At 41.8% G+C, this 19079-nt stretch overlaps 2 protein-coding genes across 9 annotated transcripts in view; both read left to right on the forward strand.

Moving 5' to 3' along the window:
- Positions 1–19079, forward strand: part of cntnap1 (contactin associated protein 1) — a 1152571-nt gene that overhangs the window by 618374 nt on the left and 515118 nt on the right. The gene's annotated exons all lie outside the window — the stretch shown is intronic.
- The window catches only part of retreg3 (reticulophagy regulator family member 3), a 49126-nt gene that overhangs the window by 2765 nt on the left and 27282 nt on the right, over positions 1–19079 (forward strand). For 3 of the 4 annotated variants that reach the window (XM_041173319.1, XM_041173320.1, XM_041173318.1), the window contains 3 exons: positions 788–894; positions 6388–6474; positions 18586–18616. In XM_041173319.1, coding sequence (XP_041029253.1) covers positions 788–894; positions 6388–6474; positions 18586–18616 — 225 coding nt within the window. The remainder of the gene's footprint in view (positions 1–787; positions 895–6387; positions 6475–18585; positions 18617–19079) is intronic. The other variant, XM_041173321.1, reaches the window with a different exon arrangement.

The raw sequence follows: 19079 nt of genomic DNA on the forward strand, positions 1-19079 counted from the left end.
TTTGATCCTTTGACCACTGCTCCTTTTATCTTTCCTGGCTCAGGGTCCCTTATCCAGATCCTAGTTTAGTTTTGTTTAAGTCACTATGTAAGAGTAAATATTGTTATCCTGTTGTCAGGGAAATATCTGTACTGTATGTCATGGATAATTGGAGTTACTTCCCTTGACTAAACTTTAATTACTGGAGCCCAATTAGTGAGAGAATATAGACTTGACCTTTGATCTGTTGATCTGTCATGAAGCTGGAGCTTAGTTCTGGGTGTTAGTTAAATTGTTGGTCATGTTGATATGTGAACATCAGCTGCTAATCCTCAGCCTAAAGTTTTTTTTTTTGTCCATTCATGGGATGTGGGTGTCTTGGCTAGGCCAGCATTTATTGCCCTTGAGAAGGTGGTGGTGAGCTGCTGCCTTGAACCGTTGCAGTCCATGTGGTGTAGGTACACCCACAGTGCTGTCAGGGAGGGAGTTCCAGGATTTTAACTCAGCAACAGTGAAGGAGTGTAAAATGTGTTGTTGAAAGTTGCTAATGAGTGTTAGTCTGTGATCTTGAGACAAATTCATTACATCTTGAATGTTCTTTGCCCTAATGAACTCCTTCCCTGAAAACTTTCAGGACCTTTCTGTATCTTCATATTTTTCCTTCCTGCTCAATGTCCAGTTCTAACCCACCACTTGAGATGTCACTCCACATGTGGACAGTGCTACAGAAATGCAATGGTAGCTTGGTATTCAGAAACTGATTACAGTTCTTCAAGCTGCTTATGTTTTCATTTCTTTTCCCTGGCAGGTTTCTGGCACTAACCCCATTTAGGCTGGTATTCCTCATTGCATTCGGTCTGATTATTATTGTGTGTCTTGACACCTGGAAGAACAGAATCTGGCCTGAACTCCGAGGTAGGGAACTTGTCTTCTGCTTAATGGAACAGTGTCATTTTATAAGAAAATGCAAAATAACTGAAAACATTCAGCAAATCAGACAACATGATGAAAGTTGGTAAATCACCTGGTCCAGATGAAATCCATCCTAAGTTGTTGATAGAAGCAAAAGTAGAAGTAGATGGAACATTGGTTATAATCATGGGATGCAATAGCTGTGCTGGAGGGTTGTTAATGTTATACTACTATCAAGAAAAAGGAGAGGGATAACTAGGAAACTATAGATCAGTCAGCCCTATAATAGTTGTGGTGAAATTATTGGAAACTATGGTGAGGGTAATGGGTTGCTGTGGTGTACATAGTCTTCAAAAAGGTGTTTGATAAGGTGCCTTATAATAGACTTGCCTGCAAAGTTGCAGCTGAGGAAATAAAAGGGAAAATGACAGCATAGGTCAGAAGAAGTTGGCTGTGTGACAGGAAACGGAGAGGCGAATGGTTGTTTTTTGGAATGGAGGAAGATTGTTACAGACGGAAGAGAGATGGTGGGATAATATTTTACTTTCTATCACCTCTCGGGTGTCTGCAACAAGATGTGTTCTTAGAGAGAATGTTTTACCTTTTTTGGGGTTGTGATTTTTAGTAATAAACATGAAGCAAGCTTTTGGGTAAGTTTACATCAAAGGAAAGGATATCTTTATTCACACAACACACTGAAATATATACTTATTTATTTATTTTTTTCATTCATGGAATGTGGGCTTCGCTGGCTAGACCAGCATTTATTCCCCATCGCTAGCTGCCCTTAAGGTGGTGGTGGGCTGCCTTCTTGCTGCAGTCCATGTGGTGTGGGTACACCTACAGTGCTGTTACGAAGGGAGTTGCAGGATTTTGACCCAGCAACATTGAAGGAACGGCAATATATTTCCAAGTCAGGGAATTGAGTGACTTGGAGGGGAACTTCAAGGTGAGTGGTGTTCCCATCTTCCTGCTGCCCTTGTCCTTCTTGACAAGATCATAGGTTTGGTAGGTGCTGTCGAATTGATGAATTCCTGCAGTGCATCTTGTAGATGGTGCACACTGCTGCTACTGTGCGTTGGTGGTGGAGGGAGTGAATGTTTGCAGATGTTGCACCAATCAAACAGGCTGCTTTGTCCTGGACAGTGTCAAGCTTCTTCAGTGTTGTGGGAGCTGCACTCATGCAGGCAGGTGGGGAATATTCCATCACACTCCTGACTTGTACCTTGTTGATGGTGGACAGGCTTTGGGGAGTCAGGAGATGAGTTACTCGTTGCAGGATTCCTAGCCTCTGACCGGCTCTTGTAGCCATAGTATTTATATGGCTAGTCCGATTCAGTTTCTGGTCAATGGTAACCCCCAGAATGTTGATAGTGGGGCCACAAAATATACTAACTCTCATATACACAGACTCTAGAAACAAAGCATATGTTTAAGTTAATAGCAAAAAGATACAAAAAGTAAATTGTGTGGATAAACAGTCCTTTAGGGTTGGAAGTGTTGCAGGCCTGATGAGTTTCTTCTCCTGGTTCTCTGAAGATAAATGGAGGTTGAAAGTATCTGTGGTTGAGTTTCTGTAGAGGTGAATTTTGCAGATGGAGATAATTTAGCTCCCCTCTCACTTCCCAGAATGGCTGTTGGTATCAGGCAGTGTTCCTTTCTTCTGGCTGGAGAATGGACCCTCTTGCCCTGTTGGCTTCCAGATTGCCATGTTCTTCCCCGGTTCTGGGAGTAAAAGAACTTGTGATCTGAAGTCAGTTTGTCATGTAACCAGCACCAAAATGATCAATACTTCCATTGTCTACATGACTGTTTCGAAGTTCCGAGCTTCATGTGGCTTCCATGTAGCCATTGATACATAGTCGGGTTTTAATGGTGGCTGTTCACACCTGCTTGTGATGAACTGGTTCCTCTGCCTCTTTCTTTGTCAAGGGTCGAACTCATAGATACTGTATCTGGGAAAGCTATTGATTGAGTTTGGCTAAGTATCCAGTCAATAGGAGGTGAAAATTTACAAGTGTTTTCATATTGTGATTGTCTATTCAGGGGAAATCATCCCATCCGCTGTCATTTACATTTTCAGAACTCTTCAGAAGCATGTTCAGACATGAATTAATCCTTTGTGCAGAAATCGCAGAGTGTCACTTTTCTATTCATTCACAGGATGTGGGCGTCACTGGCTAGGCCAGCATTTATTACCCATCCTTAATTGCCCTTGTTCAGAGGGCATTTAAGAGTCAACCACCCTTGGTTGCCATCTTTGACAGCATTTTGAACACCTTTTAAAGTCAATTTTCAAAAGTCTGCATTGACTGAAATCTGAATCGTGAATGTTAGGAATACAATATCCTTGCAGACATGACATGACTGTAACAAGGTATAACGTGGGCTTCCCCAGGATTTGGCACGTTGAATACTGCTTTCCTTGATATTTTAATGACCGAAGCTTACTTGTGCAGGGCAGAAATTCAAAATTTGCAGATGACACAAAACTTGGAAGTGTTGTGAATTATAAGGAGGATAGTATAGGCATCAAGATGCACTGCAGGAATTCACCAAGGCCCCTTAGACAGCACCTCCCAAACCCACGACCATCTAGAAGGACAAGGACAGCAGATAGATGGGAACACCGACACCTGGAAGCACTCCTCCAAGTCATTCACCATCCTGACTTGGAAATGTATTGCCGTTCCTTCACTGTTGCTGGGTCAAAATTCTGGAACTCCCTTCCTAACAGCACTGTGGGTGTACCTACACCACATGGAGTGCCGCGGTTCAAGAAGGCAGCTCACCACCACCTTCTCAAGGGCAATTAGGGATCGGTAATAAATGCTGGCCCAGCCAGTGAAGCCCACATCCCCTAAATGAATGAAAAAAAAGGATACACACTGGTGAAATTAATGCACAAGTGGCAGATAAAATTTAATGCAAAGGAATGTATAGCAGTATATTTTGGTGGGAAGAATGAAGAGAGGCAATATTTTAAATAAGCACAGTTGTGAACAGGCTGCAGAAACCGGGACTCGGAGGCATATATGCAAAAATTGTTGAAGATAGGGTAGGTTGAGAAAGCAGTTAAACAGGATATGCAATCCTGGGCTTCATAAATAGCAGTGTAGAGCACAAAAGCATGGAAGTTATTGATGAACCTTTATAAAACTCTAGTTTGCACTCAACTGGAGTAGTGTGTCCTATTCTGAGCACCACACTTTTTAAGAAGGATGTGAAGGCTTTAGAAAGGGTGAAGAAAGGATACACACGAATGGTCCCAGTGATGTGGGACTTCAGCTATGTGGATTGATTGGAGATGCTAGGATTGTTTAGGGAGAAACTGTTCTTGTTGGCAGAAGGGTGGAGAACAAGAGGACAGTAAGTGTCTGCAGCTGAAGGATCTTTGGCTCAGAGTTGATGAGTTGGAATCTGAGCTTCAGACACTACGATACATCAGGAAAGGGGAAAGCTGCCTGTACACTTTGTTCCAGGCGGTGGTCACACCTCTTAGGCTAGATAGTTCAGATTTGGTCCTTGGAGGGACAGGAGGTTGTGACTGTAAGAGAGGCAGGATTGAGGATCCAGAAGGTAGCAGTGGAAGATCTTCAGCCCTTGCAATTGTCAGAAAGGTTTTATGTTCTTGCAGCTTTTGTGGACTAGACCAGGGAATGCAGGGAGGATGAGCAAACTCACCACTGACACCAGTACTGTGGCGCATGGGCCAATCAAGTGGGGAAGTGAAAAGGAATGTGGTTGCAGTAGGAGACAGAATAGTTAGGGGGATAGATACGATTTCCTGAAGCTGAGAACATGAGCCCTGAAGCCTCTGTTGCTAACCAATGCTGGGGGTAAGAACATCTTGGCTGGAGTAGGAGGGAAAATACCCAGTTGTTGCGGTCCACCTGGGTACCAATGACACAAGTAGGACTAAGAAAGTGGTTCTGCTGAGGGAGTATGAGCAACTGGAGACTAAATTAAAAGGCAGAACCACAAAGGTGGTAATCTCTGCATTAACCCACTAGCAAATTGGCATAGGATAAATTAGAATAGAATTATGTGTGTGGCTCAAAGATTGGTTTGGGAGAAATGAGTTTAAATTCATGGGGCACTGACACCAGTACTGGGGAAAGAGGGAGCTATACAGTTGGGATGACATTCACCTGAACCGCACTGGGACAATGTCCTGGAGAATCATATAATTAGTACTGTAGAGCAGGCTTTAAACTAAATAATTGTGGGAAGGATTCAGGCGAGGGGAGACTTGGAAAGTTAAAGAGAAAGGGCAAGTCATTGGTGCAGGGTAGCAGTTATGGGCAATGATAACCAGAGTGACAGAAAAGGACAAAATGTACAAATATAAGAATACAGCAGGCCCGAGTAGGGGAAAATGGTGAAAAGGCAGAATTTAAAGGCTCTTTATCTGAATGTGTGAAGCATTTGTAAGAAGATGGATGAACTGATAGCACAAATAGAAATAAATGAGTATATATGATAGCCATTACAAAGACATGGTTGCAGAGGACAGGAAGTAAGGAAAAGGAGTGTGGTGGCTCTGCTACAAAAGGATGAGATCAATACAGTAGTGAGAAACAATTTTGTTTCAAAGGATCAAAATGTAGAATCAGTTTGGGAGGAGATGAGAAAAAGCAAAGGAAAGAAGTGACTGGTGGGAGTAGTTTATTAGCACCCTATAGCTACACTGCAGGATAAAGTACATATCAAGAAATAAAAGGAGCTTGTAAGAAAGGCACTGCAATAATGGTGGGCGATTCAAATCTTCACCTAGATTAGATGAATCAAATTGGCAAAAGTAACCTGGAGGACAAGTTAATGGAGTGTATTCGGGACAGTTTTTTTTATATCTATACATTCTGGAACCAACCAGGCTGTTTTAGATCTGGTAATGTGTAATGAGATAGGGTTAATTAATCATCTCATCAGAAATGATCCTCTAGGTAAGAGTGATCGTTACAATAGAATTTCACCTTCAGTTTGAGGGTGAGAATGTATGTCTGAAGCTGAAGTCTTAAAGGCAGTTGCAAGGGCATGAAGGCAGAGTTGGTTAAAGTGGACTGGGAAAATAGGTTAAAAGGTAAAATGGCAGAGAAGCATTAAGGAGATATTTCATAACTCTCAGCAAAGATCCATTTCATTGAGAAAGAAAAACTCTGAGAAGGTTGCACCATCTGTAGCTAACTAAAGAATTTAAGGATGGTATCAAATTGAAAGTAAAAATCTCCAGTGCTGCAAAGATTAGTGGTAGGGCTAGAGATTAGGAAAATTTTTAGAAACCAGTAAAGGATGACTTAAAATAAAGAGAGAAATTGGTGTATGAGAGAAATTAGCAAGAGATATAAAGGCAGTAAAAGCTTTACAATTATATAAAAAGGAAAAGCGTAGCATAGTGAGCATTGGTTCTTAGAGTGTGAGACTGGATGAATTAATAATGAGAAACAAAGAAATAGCAAAGACTTTGAACAAGTACTTTTTAATCTGTCTTCACAGAAGAAGACACAGAAAAAGTCCCAAGAATATTAGAAAATCAAGAGGCAAAGGGCGGGAGGAACTTAAAATATGATCACTACAGAAAAGGTACTGGAAAAGCTAATGGGACTAAAGGCTGACAAGTCCGCTGGTCCTACTTCCTAGGGTCTTAACAGAATTGGCTGCAGAGATGGTGGATGCAATGGTTGTAATCTTCCAACATTCCCTATGTTCTGGAAAGGTGCCAGTGAATTGGAAAACTGTGAATGTAGCTAATTGGAAGTAGAAAATAGGCATAAATGGGTCTCTTTCGGATTGGCAAGACGTAACTGGTGGAGAGCTACAGGGATCAGTGCTGGGTCCTCAACTATTTACAGTCCTCCAAAGGTCCCCAGCATCACAGGTACCAGTTTTCAGCCAATGTGATTCACTCCACGTGACATCAAGAAACAGCTGAAGGCAGAGGATACTGCAAAGGCTATGGGTCCTGACAATATTCTGGCAATAGTACTGAAGACGTGTGCTCCAGAACTTGCTGCGCCCCGAGCCAGGCTGTTCCAGTACAGCTACAACACTGACATCAACTTGGCAACGTGAAAAGTTGGCCAGGTATGTCCTGTGTACAAAAAGCAGGACAAATCCAATGATGGCAATTACTGCCCCATCAGTCTACTCTTGATCATCAGTAAAGTGATGGCTGGAGTCATTAACAGTGCTATCAAGTGCTTAGCAATAACCTGCTCACTGACACTTAGTTTGGGTTCCGCCAGGGCCACTTACTTCCTGACCTCATTACCGCTTTGGTTCAAATATGGACAAAAGAGCTGAACTCCAGAGGTAAGGTGAGAGTGACTGCCCATGCAGCAGTTGACCGAGTGTGGCATCAAGGAGCCCTAGCAAAACTGGGGTCAATGGGAATCAGTGGGAAAACTCTCTGCTGGTTTGAGTCATACCTAGCACAAAGGAAGACGCTTGTGGTCATTGGAGGTCAATCATCTCTGTTCCGGGACATCACTGCAGGAATTCCTCAGGGTTGTGTTTTAGGCTCAACCATCTTCAGCTGCTGCGTCAATGACCTTCCTTCCACTATAAGGTCAGAAGTGGGGACGTTCACTGATGATTGCACAAGTTCAGCGCCATTCGCGACTCCTCAATTACTGAAGCAGTCCCTGTCCAAATGCAGCAAGACCTGGACAATATCCAGGCTTGGGCTGACAAGTGGCAAGTAGCTTTTGCGCCAAACAAGTGCTAGGCAATGACCAACTCCAACAAGAGAGAATCTAACCATTGCCCCTTGACAATCAATGGCTTCGCTATCACTGAATACCCCACTATCAACATCCTGGGTTTACCATTGACCAGAAACTGAACTGGAGTAGCCATTTAAATACTGTGGCTACAAGAGCAGGCCAGAGGCTAGGAATCCTGTGGCAAGTAACTCACCTCCTGATTCCCCAAAGCCTGTCCATTATCTACAAGATGCACTTCAGGAACTCGCCAATGCTCCTTAGACGCCACTGTCGAATTCCATGACCACTACTATCGAGAAGGACAAGGGCAGCAGACACATGGGAATACCACCAACTACAAGTTCCCCTCCAAGCCGCTCACCACCCTGACATGGAAATATATCGCCATTCCTTCACTGTTGCTGGGTCAAAATCCTGGAACTCCTTCCCTAACAGTACTGTGGGTATACCTATACATGGGCTGCAGCAGTTCAACAAGGCAGCTCATCACCATCTTGATATAGGGATGGGCAATAAATGCTTACCTAGCTAGTGATGGCCACATCCCATGAACAAATAAAAAAAGTCTTTATCAATGTCTTGGATGAAGGCACCGAATGTATGGTAGCTAAATTTGCCAATGACACCAAGATAGGTAGGAAAGTAAGTTGTCAGGAGGAGGTAGAGTGGCTGCAAAGGGATATGGACAGGTTAAGTGACTGGGCAAAAATTTGGCAAATGGAGTATTATGTGGATAAATGTGAAATTGTCCATTTTGCCATGAAGAATAGAAGAGCAGTATGTTATTTAAATAGACATTGCAGAACTCGCTGGTACAAAGGGCTCTGGATGTCCTGGTACAGGAATCACATGATAGTAAGCAGGTACAGCAAGTGATTAGGAAGGCAAATGGAATGTTGGCACTTATTGCAAGAGGATTGGAATATAGAACTGGAAGTTTTTGCAGCTGTACAGGGCCTTGGTGAGACTACATCTGGATTACTGTGTACAACTTTGTTCTCATTTTTTGAAAAAAAGATATAATTGCTTTAGAAGCAGTTCAGAGAACATGTAATATAGCAGAAGTAAGCCATTCGGCCCCTCGATCCTGCTCTGCCATTCAATAAGATCATGGCTGATCTGCCTGTTTTTCGAGTTCCACATTCCCATCTTCCCCCAATAACCTTTGATTGCCTTAAAAATATCCCTGATCTCCACCGCCTCCTGAGGCAGAAAGTTCCAAAGTGTCTCAACCCTCTGAGAGAAGAAATTTCTTCTTATCTCTGCCCTATTAGGGTGACCCCTAACTTTAAAACAGTGCTCCCTAGTTCTGGACATGTCCACAAGAGAGAATATCCTTTCCATGTCCACCTTGTCAAGACCATCCAGGATCTTATGTGCTTTAATCAATTCACCCCTCACTCTTCTAAACTCCAGTGGAAACAAGCCCAGCCTGTTCAACCTTTCCTCATAAGATAACCCATTCATTCCAGGTATCAATCTGGTAATACTTCTCTGTACCACCTCCAAAGCATTTACATCCTTCCTTAAATAAGGAGACCAAAACAGCACACCGGTATTTGAGATGTGGTCTCACCAATGCCCTGTATAACTGAAGCATAATATCCTTACTTTTATGTTCGTTCCTCTCGTAATAAAGGATCACACTCCATTAGCCTCCTTGATTACATGCTATACATACATACTAACTTTTTGTGACTCATGCACAAGAATACCTAGATCTCTCTACACCTCAGAATTCTGTAGTCGTATTCCGCTTAAGTAATACTCTACTTTTTTATTCTTCCTGCCAAAGTGAACAACTTTACAATTTCCCACATTATGATCCATCTGCCAGACTTTTTTTTCCCTCTCACTCAAACTATCCATAACTATCTGCAAACTCCTTATGTTTTCCTCACAACTTACTTTCCTACCTATCTTTGCATCGTCTGCAAAAATTCACTCGACTCATTCCTGGGATGAAGTGCTTATCTTATGAAGAAGGGTTGAACAGGCTAGGCTTATACCTATTGGAGTTTAGAAGAATGAGAGATGATCTTATTGAAACATATAAGATCCTGAGAGGACTGGATAGGGTGGTTACTGGGAGGATGTTTCATCTTATGGGGGTAACTAGAACTCGGGGACATGGTATAAGAATAACAGGCCTCCCTTTTAAGACAGAGATGAGAATTTTTTTCTTCGTGGGTCATTAGTGTGGGAAATTCTCTTCCCTAGAAAGTAGTGGAGGCTGGGTCTTGAAATTTATTCAACGCCACGTTAGGTAGATTTTTGTTGGACAAGAGAGTCGAGGGTTACATTGTGCAGACAGGAAAGTGGAACTGAGACCACATCCCAGATCAGTCAAGATCTTATTGAATGGTGGAGCAGCCTGGAAGGGCTGAATGGCCTTCACTTTAAGTTCTATGTTCCTATGACACTCATGGATTATAGATTTGTAATGTGTCACTTTGTGAATAATTCTGAAACAGAGTAAAGATTGACTTCTGGTCGTCTCCTTCACCAACTGACTGTCAGAAGTTTAATGGTTATGAGTCCTTGGAATTCTCTTTCCCAGACAGCAATGGAAGCTGGGTCATTGTCTAACTCGGCGTTGAATATATTCAGATTTTTTGACCTACAAGGGAGTTGAGGGTTATGGCGGCAGGCAGGAAAGTGGAGTTAAGGCCACAATCAGATCAGCCATGATCTTATTGAACAGTGGAGCTGTTTCGATAGGCCGAATAGTCTACTCCTACTCTATTTCTTATGACCTTATTTGTCTGATCTTACAGTATTATGGCCAAGATGGGAGGGGTGCACTCTCTGTCTCTCTTTCCACTACTCCATTGGTCACAACATATGTTTAAATGATTTTCCCAGCTAGCTATACAGCCAAATATGTAATTCACCGATTAATCTCAGAATGACCACTCAATACTCAGGTTTCTTCAATAAGCAACATTTATAGTAAACAATTTATTTTACAATAAACAATTTATTATAAAACCAGACTTAAAGTAGAAAGACAAAGCTTATTAACATACAGTTTGAAATATGGAAGTATATTAATGCCTCTTTCTAAACCTTAACATACACAGACACACCAAATATAAAGAGGAATTCTGCCAAAAGGTTAAAACCCAAGGGAAATGGATAAATGATGGAGTCCTTGAAATGGCATCCAGGTTATATGGTCTCTCGGCACTGGTCTGGGCAACAATCGATGACTCTTGCACTACCTCTCAGGTGGACTTTGAGGAGAACTTGAGAACAATTGATTTCAGCACATACAGCAACTTCAGAACAGCTTCCATTCACTTACTGCTTTGTACTGGGTCTGGACTTTAAAAAACCATTGTCTTCTTTGCCCAAGCAGTTGATCTTTCTTCCCAGCAAAAACTTCACTAGTTTTTTTTTAACACACGGTTTTCAAGGCAAGGTTTTGCTTTCAAAGCCATAAATCACCATGCGACCCTTTTATAAACAGTCCAGCGGGGTTAAGGGGTCTTTCAGCTTTTTTTTAAAAATTGTTAAATTACTTTTCTTGTAAAATGCAGTCTTCAGGAACAGCAGCCACAAGAGTCCTCATATTAACCGTTCAAGGGTTATGTCTTTTAGAAACATAAATTCTTCAAGTGCAATTTGCACTGTGTATATCTGGGAGCTTGGTGAGTCGGGGAGTTTAAAGTGTTAATCATGTTCTTGAAAGAACTAGTCTTATCTGTGTTTAGCAGTAACTGGAAAATACTGTGTAAGTAAATAAGTATAGTAAGTTTCTGCCGGCCTTAGGCAGGGCAAACACTCTACTGAGAGAGCTGAGTAGTTAATTAGTTAATTAATCTGGTTTCTGTAACCGCAGTGGTCTTTAGTGCAGTCTTGCAAACAAGTGCAGTTTAGAATTGTGTATACCTGAGAGCTTGGTGAGAGGGGGAGTTCGATGGGGAGGGGAAGGAGGCATTATCTTCCTTTTGGTTTTGTTTTTATAACTCTCTCACAGAAACATAGAAGTATAGAAAATAGGAGCAGGAGTAGGCCATTTGGTCATAGAGTCATAGAGGTCTACAGCATAGAAAAAGGACCTTCAGCCCATTGAGTCTGTGCCGGTCAACTAAGTACCTAACTTGTTGTGGAAGGAATTCTGGTTACTAAATTTTTAAAAGAGGAGCCTCCCTTATAAACAAGAAACATTTCTTACATTAACTATATCTCATAGCTCCATACAGATGGCACTCCCTTGACATGGTGCTTTAAGCAGCTTTAACTCTGATTGCACTCCATCATCTCCAGCCATGGGAACTTCCTCTTTGTGGCTGTCAAAGGGTCACAGGTGGTGACTGTTTGCTGTCTTGCCTGGTGTGGGAATCAGAAGCAGTTGTGTGCCACAGTTTAAGGTGAGGCCCAAAACTGAAACAAACTTCTGTCACCAGTAACCATATTGAATGCATCACTCAATTAAACAGAACAACCAGCAGCAGCAGGGATGACTGAAATACAAAATGTGTGTCCTGGGTAAATTTTGGCGTATCAATAATAGTTTTATAAAGGAGACGCAGCATGCTATAAGTACTCGATTAAATCCCAACCTGTATGTTTCAACATTACCCTGATGAATATCATAGGCCAATGCTTTGGCATTGAATTTTTCAACTTTCGCTTCCACCCCAACCCCCATCCTTCACATTCTACTAGAGATCATGTTTCAAGCCCATTAATGTTATCCTGTTTGGAGATGTTACATTTCTAGTCCTTCGAGCCTGCTCTGCCATTAATTATTATCATGGCTGATCATCCGACTCAATAGCATGCTCCCACTTTCTGCCCATATCCTTTGATCCCTTTCACCCCAAGAGCTATATCTAACTCCTTCTTGAAAACATACAATGTTTTGGCCTCAACTACTTTCTGTGGTAACGAATTCCACAGGCTTCCACTCTCTGGGTGAAGAAATTTCTCCTCATCTCAGTCCTAAATGGTCTACCCCGTATCCTCAGACTGTGACCCCTGGTTCCAGACTCCCCCACCATCGGGAACGTCCTTCCTGCATCTACCCTGTCTAGTCCTGTTAGAATTTTATAGGTTTCTATGAGATCGCCCCCTCATTCTTCTGAACTCCAGCGAATATAATCCTAATTGACTCAATCTCTCCTTATATGTCAGTCCCGCCATCCCAGGAATCAGTTTGGTAAACCTTCGCTGCACTCCCTCTATAGCAAGTACATCCTTCCTCAGATAAGGAGACCAAAACTGCACACAATATTCCAGGTGTGGTCTCACCAAAGCCCTATACAATTGCAGCAAGACATCCCTGTTCCTGTACTCTAATCCTCTCACTGTGAAGGCTAACAGACCATTTGCCTCCTTTACCAGCTGCTGCACCTGCATGGTTACCTTCAGCGATTGGGGTACAAGGACACCCAGGTCTCATTGCATATTCCCCTCTCTCAATTTATAGCCATTCAGATAATAATCTGCCTTCCTGTTTTTGCTACCAAAATGGATAACCTCACATTTATCCACATTATACTTCATCTGCCATGCATTTGCCCACTCACTCAGCTTGTCCAAATCACACTGAAGCATCTTTGCATCCTCCTCACAGCTCACCCTCCCACCCAGCTTTGTGTCATCTGCAAATTTGGAAATATTACATTTAATTCCCTCATCTAAATCATTAATATATATTGTGAATAACTGGGGTCCCCGCACCGATCCCTGCAGTATCCCAGTAGTCACTGCCTGCCATTCAGAAAAAGACCTGTTTATTCCTACTCTTTGTTTCCTGTCTGCCAACCAGTTTTCTATCCATCTCATTATACTATCCCGAATCCCATGCGCTTTAATTTTACATGCCAATCTCTTATGTGGGACTTTGTCGAAAGCGTTCTGAAAGTCCAAGTAAACCACATCCACTGGCTCCCCCTCATCAACTCTACTAATTACATCCTCGAAAAATTCCAGTAGATTTGTCAAGCATGATTTCCCTTTCATAAATCCATGCTGACTTTGTCTGATTCTGCCACTGCTTTCCACGTGCTCAGCTATTAAATCTTTTATAATGGACTCAAGAATTTTCCCCATTACTGACGTCAGGCTGACTGGTCTATAATTCCCTGTTTTCTCTCTGCCTCCCTTCTTAAATAGTGGGGTTACATTAGCTACCCTTCAATCTGTAGGAACTGTTCCAGAGACCACCAATGCATCCATTATTTCTAGGGCCACTTCCTTAAGTACTCTGGAATGTAGATTATCAGGCCCTGGGGATTTATCAGCCTTCAATCCCATCAATTTCCCCCAACACCGTTTCCCAACTAATACTGATTTCTTTCAGTTCCTCCCTCTCACTAAACCCTGTGTTCCCCAACATTTCTGGTATGTTATTAGTGTCCTCCTTTGTGAAGACAGAACCAAAGTATGTATTTAGTTGGTCAGCCATTTCTTTGTTCCCCATTATAAATTTCCCTGTTTCCAACTGTAAGGGACCTACATTTGTCTTTACCAATCTTTTTCTCTTCACATACCTATAGAAACTTTTACAGTCAGTTTTTATGTTCCCTGCAAGCTTACTCTCGTACTCTATTTTCCCCTTCTTAAGCAATCCCTTGTTCCTCCTTTGCTGATTTCTAAACTGCTCCCAATCCTCAGGTCTGTTGTTTTTTCTGGCCAATATGTATGCCTTTTCCCTGGATCTCATACTATCTCTAATTTCCCTTGTAAGCCGTGGTTTGGCCACTTTTTCTGTTTTACTTTTGTGCCAGACAGGAATAATCAATTGTTGCAGTTCACCCATGCGCTCTTTGAATGTTTGCCTTTACCTATCCACCATCATCCCTTTAAGTAATGTGTCCCAATCCATCATAGCCAACTCGTACCATCGTAGTTCCCTTTATTAAGGTTCAGGACCCAAGTCTCAGAATCAACTAAGTCATTCTCCATCTTGATGAAGAAATCTATCATATTATGGTCACTCATCCCCAAGGGGCCTTGCACAACTAGATTGCCAATTATTCCATTCTCATTACACAATTGGAGGATGGCCTGTTCTCTCGTTGGTTCCTCAATGTATTGGTCCAGAAAAACATCCCGTATACACTCCAGGAATTCTTCCTCTACGGTATTGTTCCTCATTTGATTTGCCCAATCTATATGCATATTAAAGTCACCCATAATTACAGATGTTCCTTTATTACATGCGTATCTAATTTCCTGTTTAATGTCATTCCAACATCACCACTACAGTTTGGGGGTCTCTATGCAACCCCCCACTAATGTTTTTTGCCCCTTAGTGTTTCTGAGCTCTACCCATACAGATTCCACATCGTCGGAGATAATATCTTTCCTCACTATTGTGTTAATTTCCTCTTTAACCAGCAATGCAACTCCACCAGCTTTTCCTTTTTGTCTGTCCTTCCTAAATACTGAATACCCCTGGATGTTCAGTTCCTATCCCTGGCCGCCCTGCAGCCATGTCTCCATAATCCCGACTATCTCATACCTGTTTACATCTATTTGCGCGGTTAATTCATCCACTTTATTGCGAATGCTCCTCTCGTTAAGGCACAAAGCCTTAAGGCTTGTCTTTTTAACATTACTTGTCCCGTTCCCACTATTTTTCACTGAGGCCCTGTTTGATTCTTGCCCTTGATTTCTCTGCTTATCACTTCTCTTATTCCCCTTTCTGTCTTTTGTTCTTGTCTTTGATTCCCCTTCCTCTGACTCCTTGCATAGTTTCCCATCCTGCTGCCGTTTTAGTTTAAACCCTCCCCAATCACTCTAGCAAATGTTCCTCCCAGGACATCAGTCCCGGTCCTGCCCAGGTGTAACCCGTCCAGTTTGTACTGGTCCCACCTAAAGGATTCTTTTCAATAGTAATACATACCCTTAAAAGTTGAATAGCATTAAATCTTTGTTTAAGAAAAGGTAGGGAAGCAGTCAGCAGGTCAGGCAGCATCTGTTGAGAGAGAAGCAGAATTAATGTTTCAAGTCATTTTTTCATCAGAACTGAGAGATGTGAAGATTAATAGTTTTAAGCAAGCACAAAAGCAGAGAAATGGGCAGTCATGTTTGTGGATCTTGGCTTTAAAGTAGAAGCATTATGATTGGGGTCCATGTGGCTGGTGGCAATGAGAAGATGACCTTGAGAGCAGGTGAAATCAACAGTCTGGGAAACGGCTTGATGTGGGGTGGTGGGATCGTGGTCCAGGAGGAGATATGTGTTCAGCCTCTGCAAGGTAAAAATCTATTCATCAAACAACAGCACTTCCCTTGTCAGCAGGTTTAATGACGGTGCGAAATGAGTCGAGAGATCGGCTATTTCAATGAGAAATGATCTTGAGAGGGCAGGAGGTTGGGCGGGGAGGTTGGGGTTCCAGGTGAAATGAGAATTCTCAAGATGGGCGAAAGTATCTGCTATGTGGGTGAAAAGACTCCTGGTCAAAGAAGGGGACAATAGGGAAGGCAATGGAAGCAGAGCTCCATTGAGACAGAAGGGTGAAGGGGATAAGCTGTGCGATTCACTGAATAACAGGGACTTGTTTTTAAGATTTGATCAGTTCAGATACAAAATGCTGGAAATACTTGGCAGGCCGGGCAACATAGGTGGAGAGAGAAATTGAGTTAGTGTTTTAGGCTGATGACCTTTCATCACTGTTTTACCTGTAACTACTGTTTAGATTGTGAGGGGAGGGGAAGTAAAAGGGCAGGTGTTGCATCTCCTGTGCTTGCTTCCAGGTGAAAGTGATTTATGTGTACTATGTTCAATTTATTATACTTATTTTGCTGCTTGCAATGTTCCATGTTGGGGAAGCCAAGTACAGATTGGCTGACTGCTTTACAAAACATTTCCATTCAGTCTGCATGTACAACGCTGAGCTACCAGTCACCTGTCATTTTAATTCTCCACCTTGCTCTCATGCTGACCTCTCTTCCTTTGGCCTACTGCAATGTTCAATGAAGCTCAACATAAGCTTGAGGTACAGCCCCTCACCTTTTAATTAGGGAGTTCACAGCCTTCCAGACTCAACATTGAGATCAGCAATTTCAAACCATAAATTTCTGCCCCCATTTTGTTTCCTTTCCCTTTGCATGTTTCAACGTTATCCTTGTTTTTCTCTTGTTCTTGCTTACGGGTGGCAGCTGTTCTTCAATCTGCCATTCACACCTTCTCTCGCTACATCTTTTCTTTCTGCCCAACTAACTCTTCTGTCATTTAATCTCTCCTGTCTCCCACCCTATCACAGATCTTCTCTTTTGTTCTCTTTCCCACCTTCTTCAAACCTATTAGATTCCTAGTGTTTTCCCAGGTCTGATGAAAGGTCATCAACCTGAAACTTTAATCACTACCAGACCTGCTGAGTATTTTCGGCATTTTCTGTCTTTGTTTGTTTCAGATTTCCAGCATCTGCAGTATTATGCTCTTGTAAAATTAGATCTGCGTCCATTATGTTAGCTACTGGCCACATGGCTAATTTGGAATCTAGGTGTGGCTATAATTACATTTGATTCACTAAAAAATGAGTAATGGATACAGCTGATGGAGCTTGTGATTTCAATATTCATATTCAATTTTGTGTTTGTTAGTAAAATGATAAGGAAAAAAGCAGATTGTACAAGTGATTGACCATTGAGAGCCTTGGTAAATGAATGGTGATTGATTTTTAATTGAACAACCATGAAGTACCTTTATAAAAAACAAAAACAAAAAAACTGCGGATGCTGGAAATCCAAAACAAAAACAGAATTACCTGGAAAAACTCAGCAGGTCTGGCAGCATCGGCGGAGAAGAAAAGAGTTGACGTTTCGAGTCCTCATGACCCTTCGAAGTACCTTTACCTGTATTGTGTTTGTAAAGCCGCTTTCTACTAAAATTAGTGCCTGGCTACACTGGTTCCGCTGTACATACTTAGTCAGAGATATTTATTGAGCAGTACAGAACCAGGCTCCTGGTCAAGCAATATCTTGATTTTAAAATTCTCATTTTTGTTTTCAAATCCCTCCACAGCATTTTCCCTCGCTATTTCTTTATGGGGAGATGGTGGCATAGTGGCAATATCACTGGACTTGTAATCCAGAGGCCGAGGCTAAAGCTCTGGGATGTAAACAACTAGTGGAATTTGAATTAAGTTAATAAAATCTGGAATTGGAAAGCTAGTCTTGGTAATGGTGACCATGAAACTATCATTAATTGTTCTAAAAGCCCATCTGGTTCACTATGTCTTTTAGGGAAGGAAATCTGCCATCCTTACCTGGTCTGGCCTACATGTGACCTCAGACCTACAGCAATGCGTTTGACTCTCATCTGCCCTCTGAAATGGGACTTGTTTTTACAGCAAGCCACTCCATTCAAGGGCAATTAGGGATGGGCAATAAATGCTGGCTTTGCCAGTGATGCCCACATCCCATGAAAGAATAAAGGAAAACAAACTTCTCTAACACCACAGCCCTCTGAAATATCTCCACTCCTCTAATTCTGGCCTCATGTGCATTCCAAATTATAATTATTCCACCAATTGGTGGCCTTCAGTTTCCTGGGCCCCAAGCTCTGGGGTTCCCTCCCTACACCTTCTGTCCCTTTACCTCGCTTTCACCCTTTAAGACACTCCTTAAAACCTAACTCTTTGACCAAGTTTTTGATCAGCTGACCCAATATTTCCTTACGTAGCTCAATGTCGTACTTTTTCTTTAGTAATGCGCCTGTGAAGCACCTTAGAACTATAATTATTACTTTGATTGTGTTAAAGGTGCTATATAAACAGAAGTTGTTGTAGAAAGAAGTGTCTCCTTTCAGTTATTTTGCTGCAGGCTGTTTTTAAACCTTCTACCTTTAGGGGAAACTCACTTTGGTTGCTGTTTATATCCCATAAATAAGAAGCCAGAGATATTCCACCTCAAATATACTGGGTTGGTTGGCAATATAGCATGCCTAAGTTAATGATTTAGTTAACTTAGTGATCTATTACTAATGAACTGACAACTTGTTCTTTTTTAGTGACCCACATGGAGGACAGTGATGCTGAAAGGTATAGAAACACATTTTGCTTCTTATGTATTTTAAAAGATTTAACATAATGCATGAATTATGTGCTTTATACTGAATATGACCGTTTATTCTGTTAATAAGGATAAAGTTTTGAGTTGAAACTGAAGCAGATTTATATTTTTTAATGAAGTGCAGTTTTGCTGCCATGTAGGAGCTTGAGTACAGGAGGAGGCCATTCAATCCCTCAAGTCTGTTCTGTCATTCAGTTGGATTATGGCTGATGTGTACCTTAACATCATCTAACTGTCATGATTCAAGAATCCTTAATAACCTTACCTCATCAAAATCTAGCACTTTGTTTTGAAATTTTCAATTGACTCCAAGCCTCAAAAGATTTTTGAGAAGAGATTTCCAGAGTTCCATTACCATTTGCACGAAGAAGTGCTTCATGACATCAGCACTAAATGGCTCAGTTCTGTCTTTTTAGGTTATACTGTATGGAA

Source organism: Carcharodon carcharias, chromosome 23 (assembly GCF_017639515.1).
Source record: "Carcharodon carcharias isolate sCarCar2 chromosome 23, sCarCar2.pri, whole genome shotgun sequence".
Lineage (NCBI taxonomy): Eukaryota > Metazoa > Chordata > Chondrichthyes > Lamniformes > Lamnidae > Carcharodon > Carcharodon carcharias.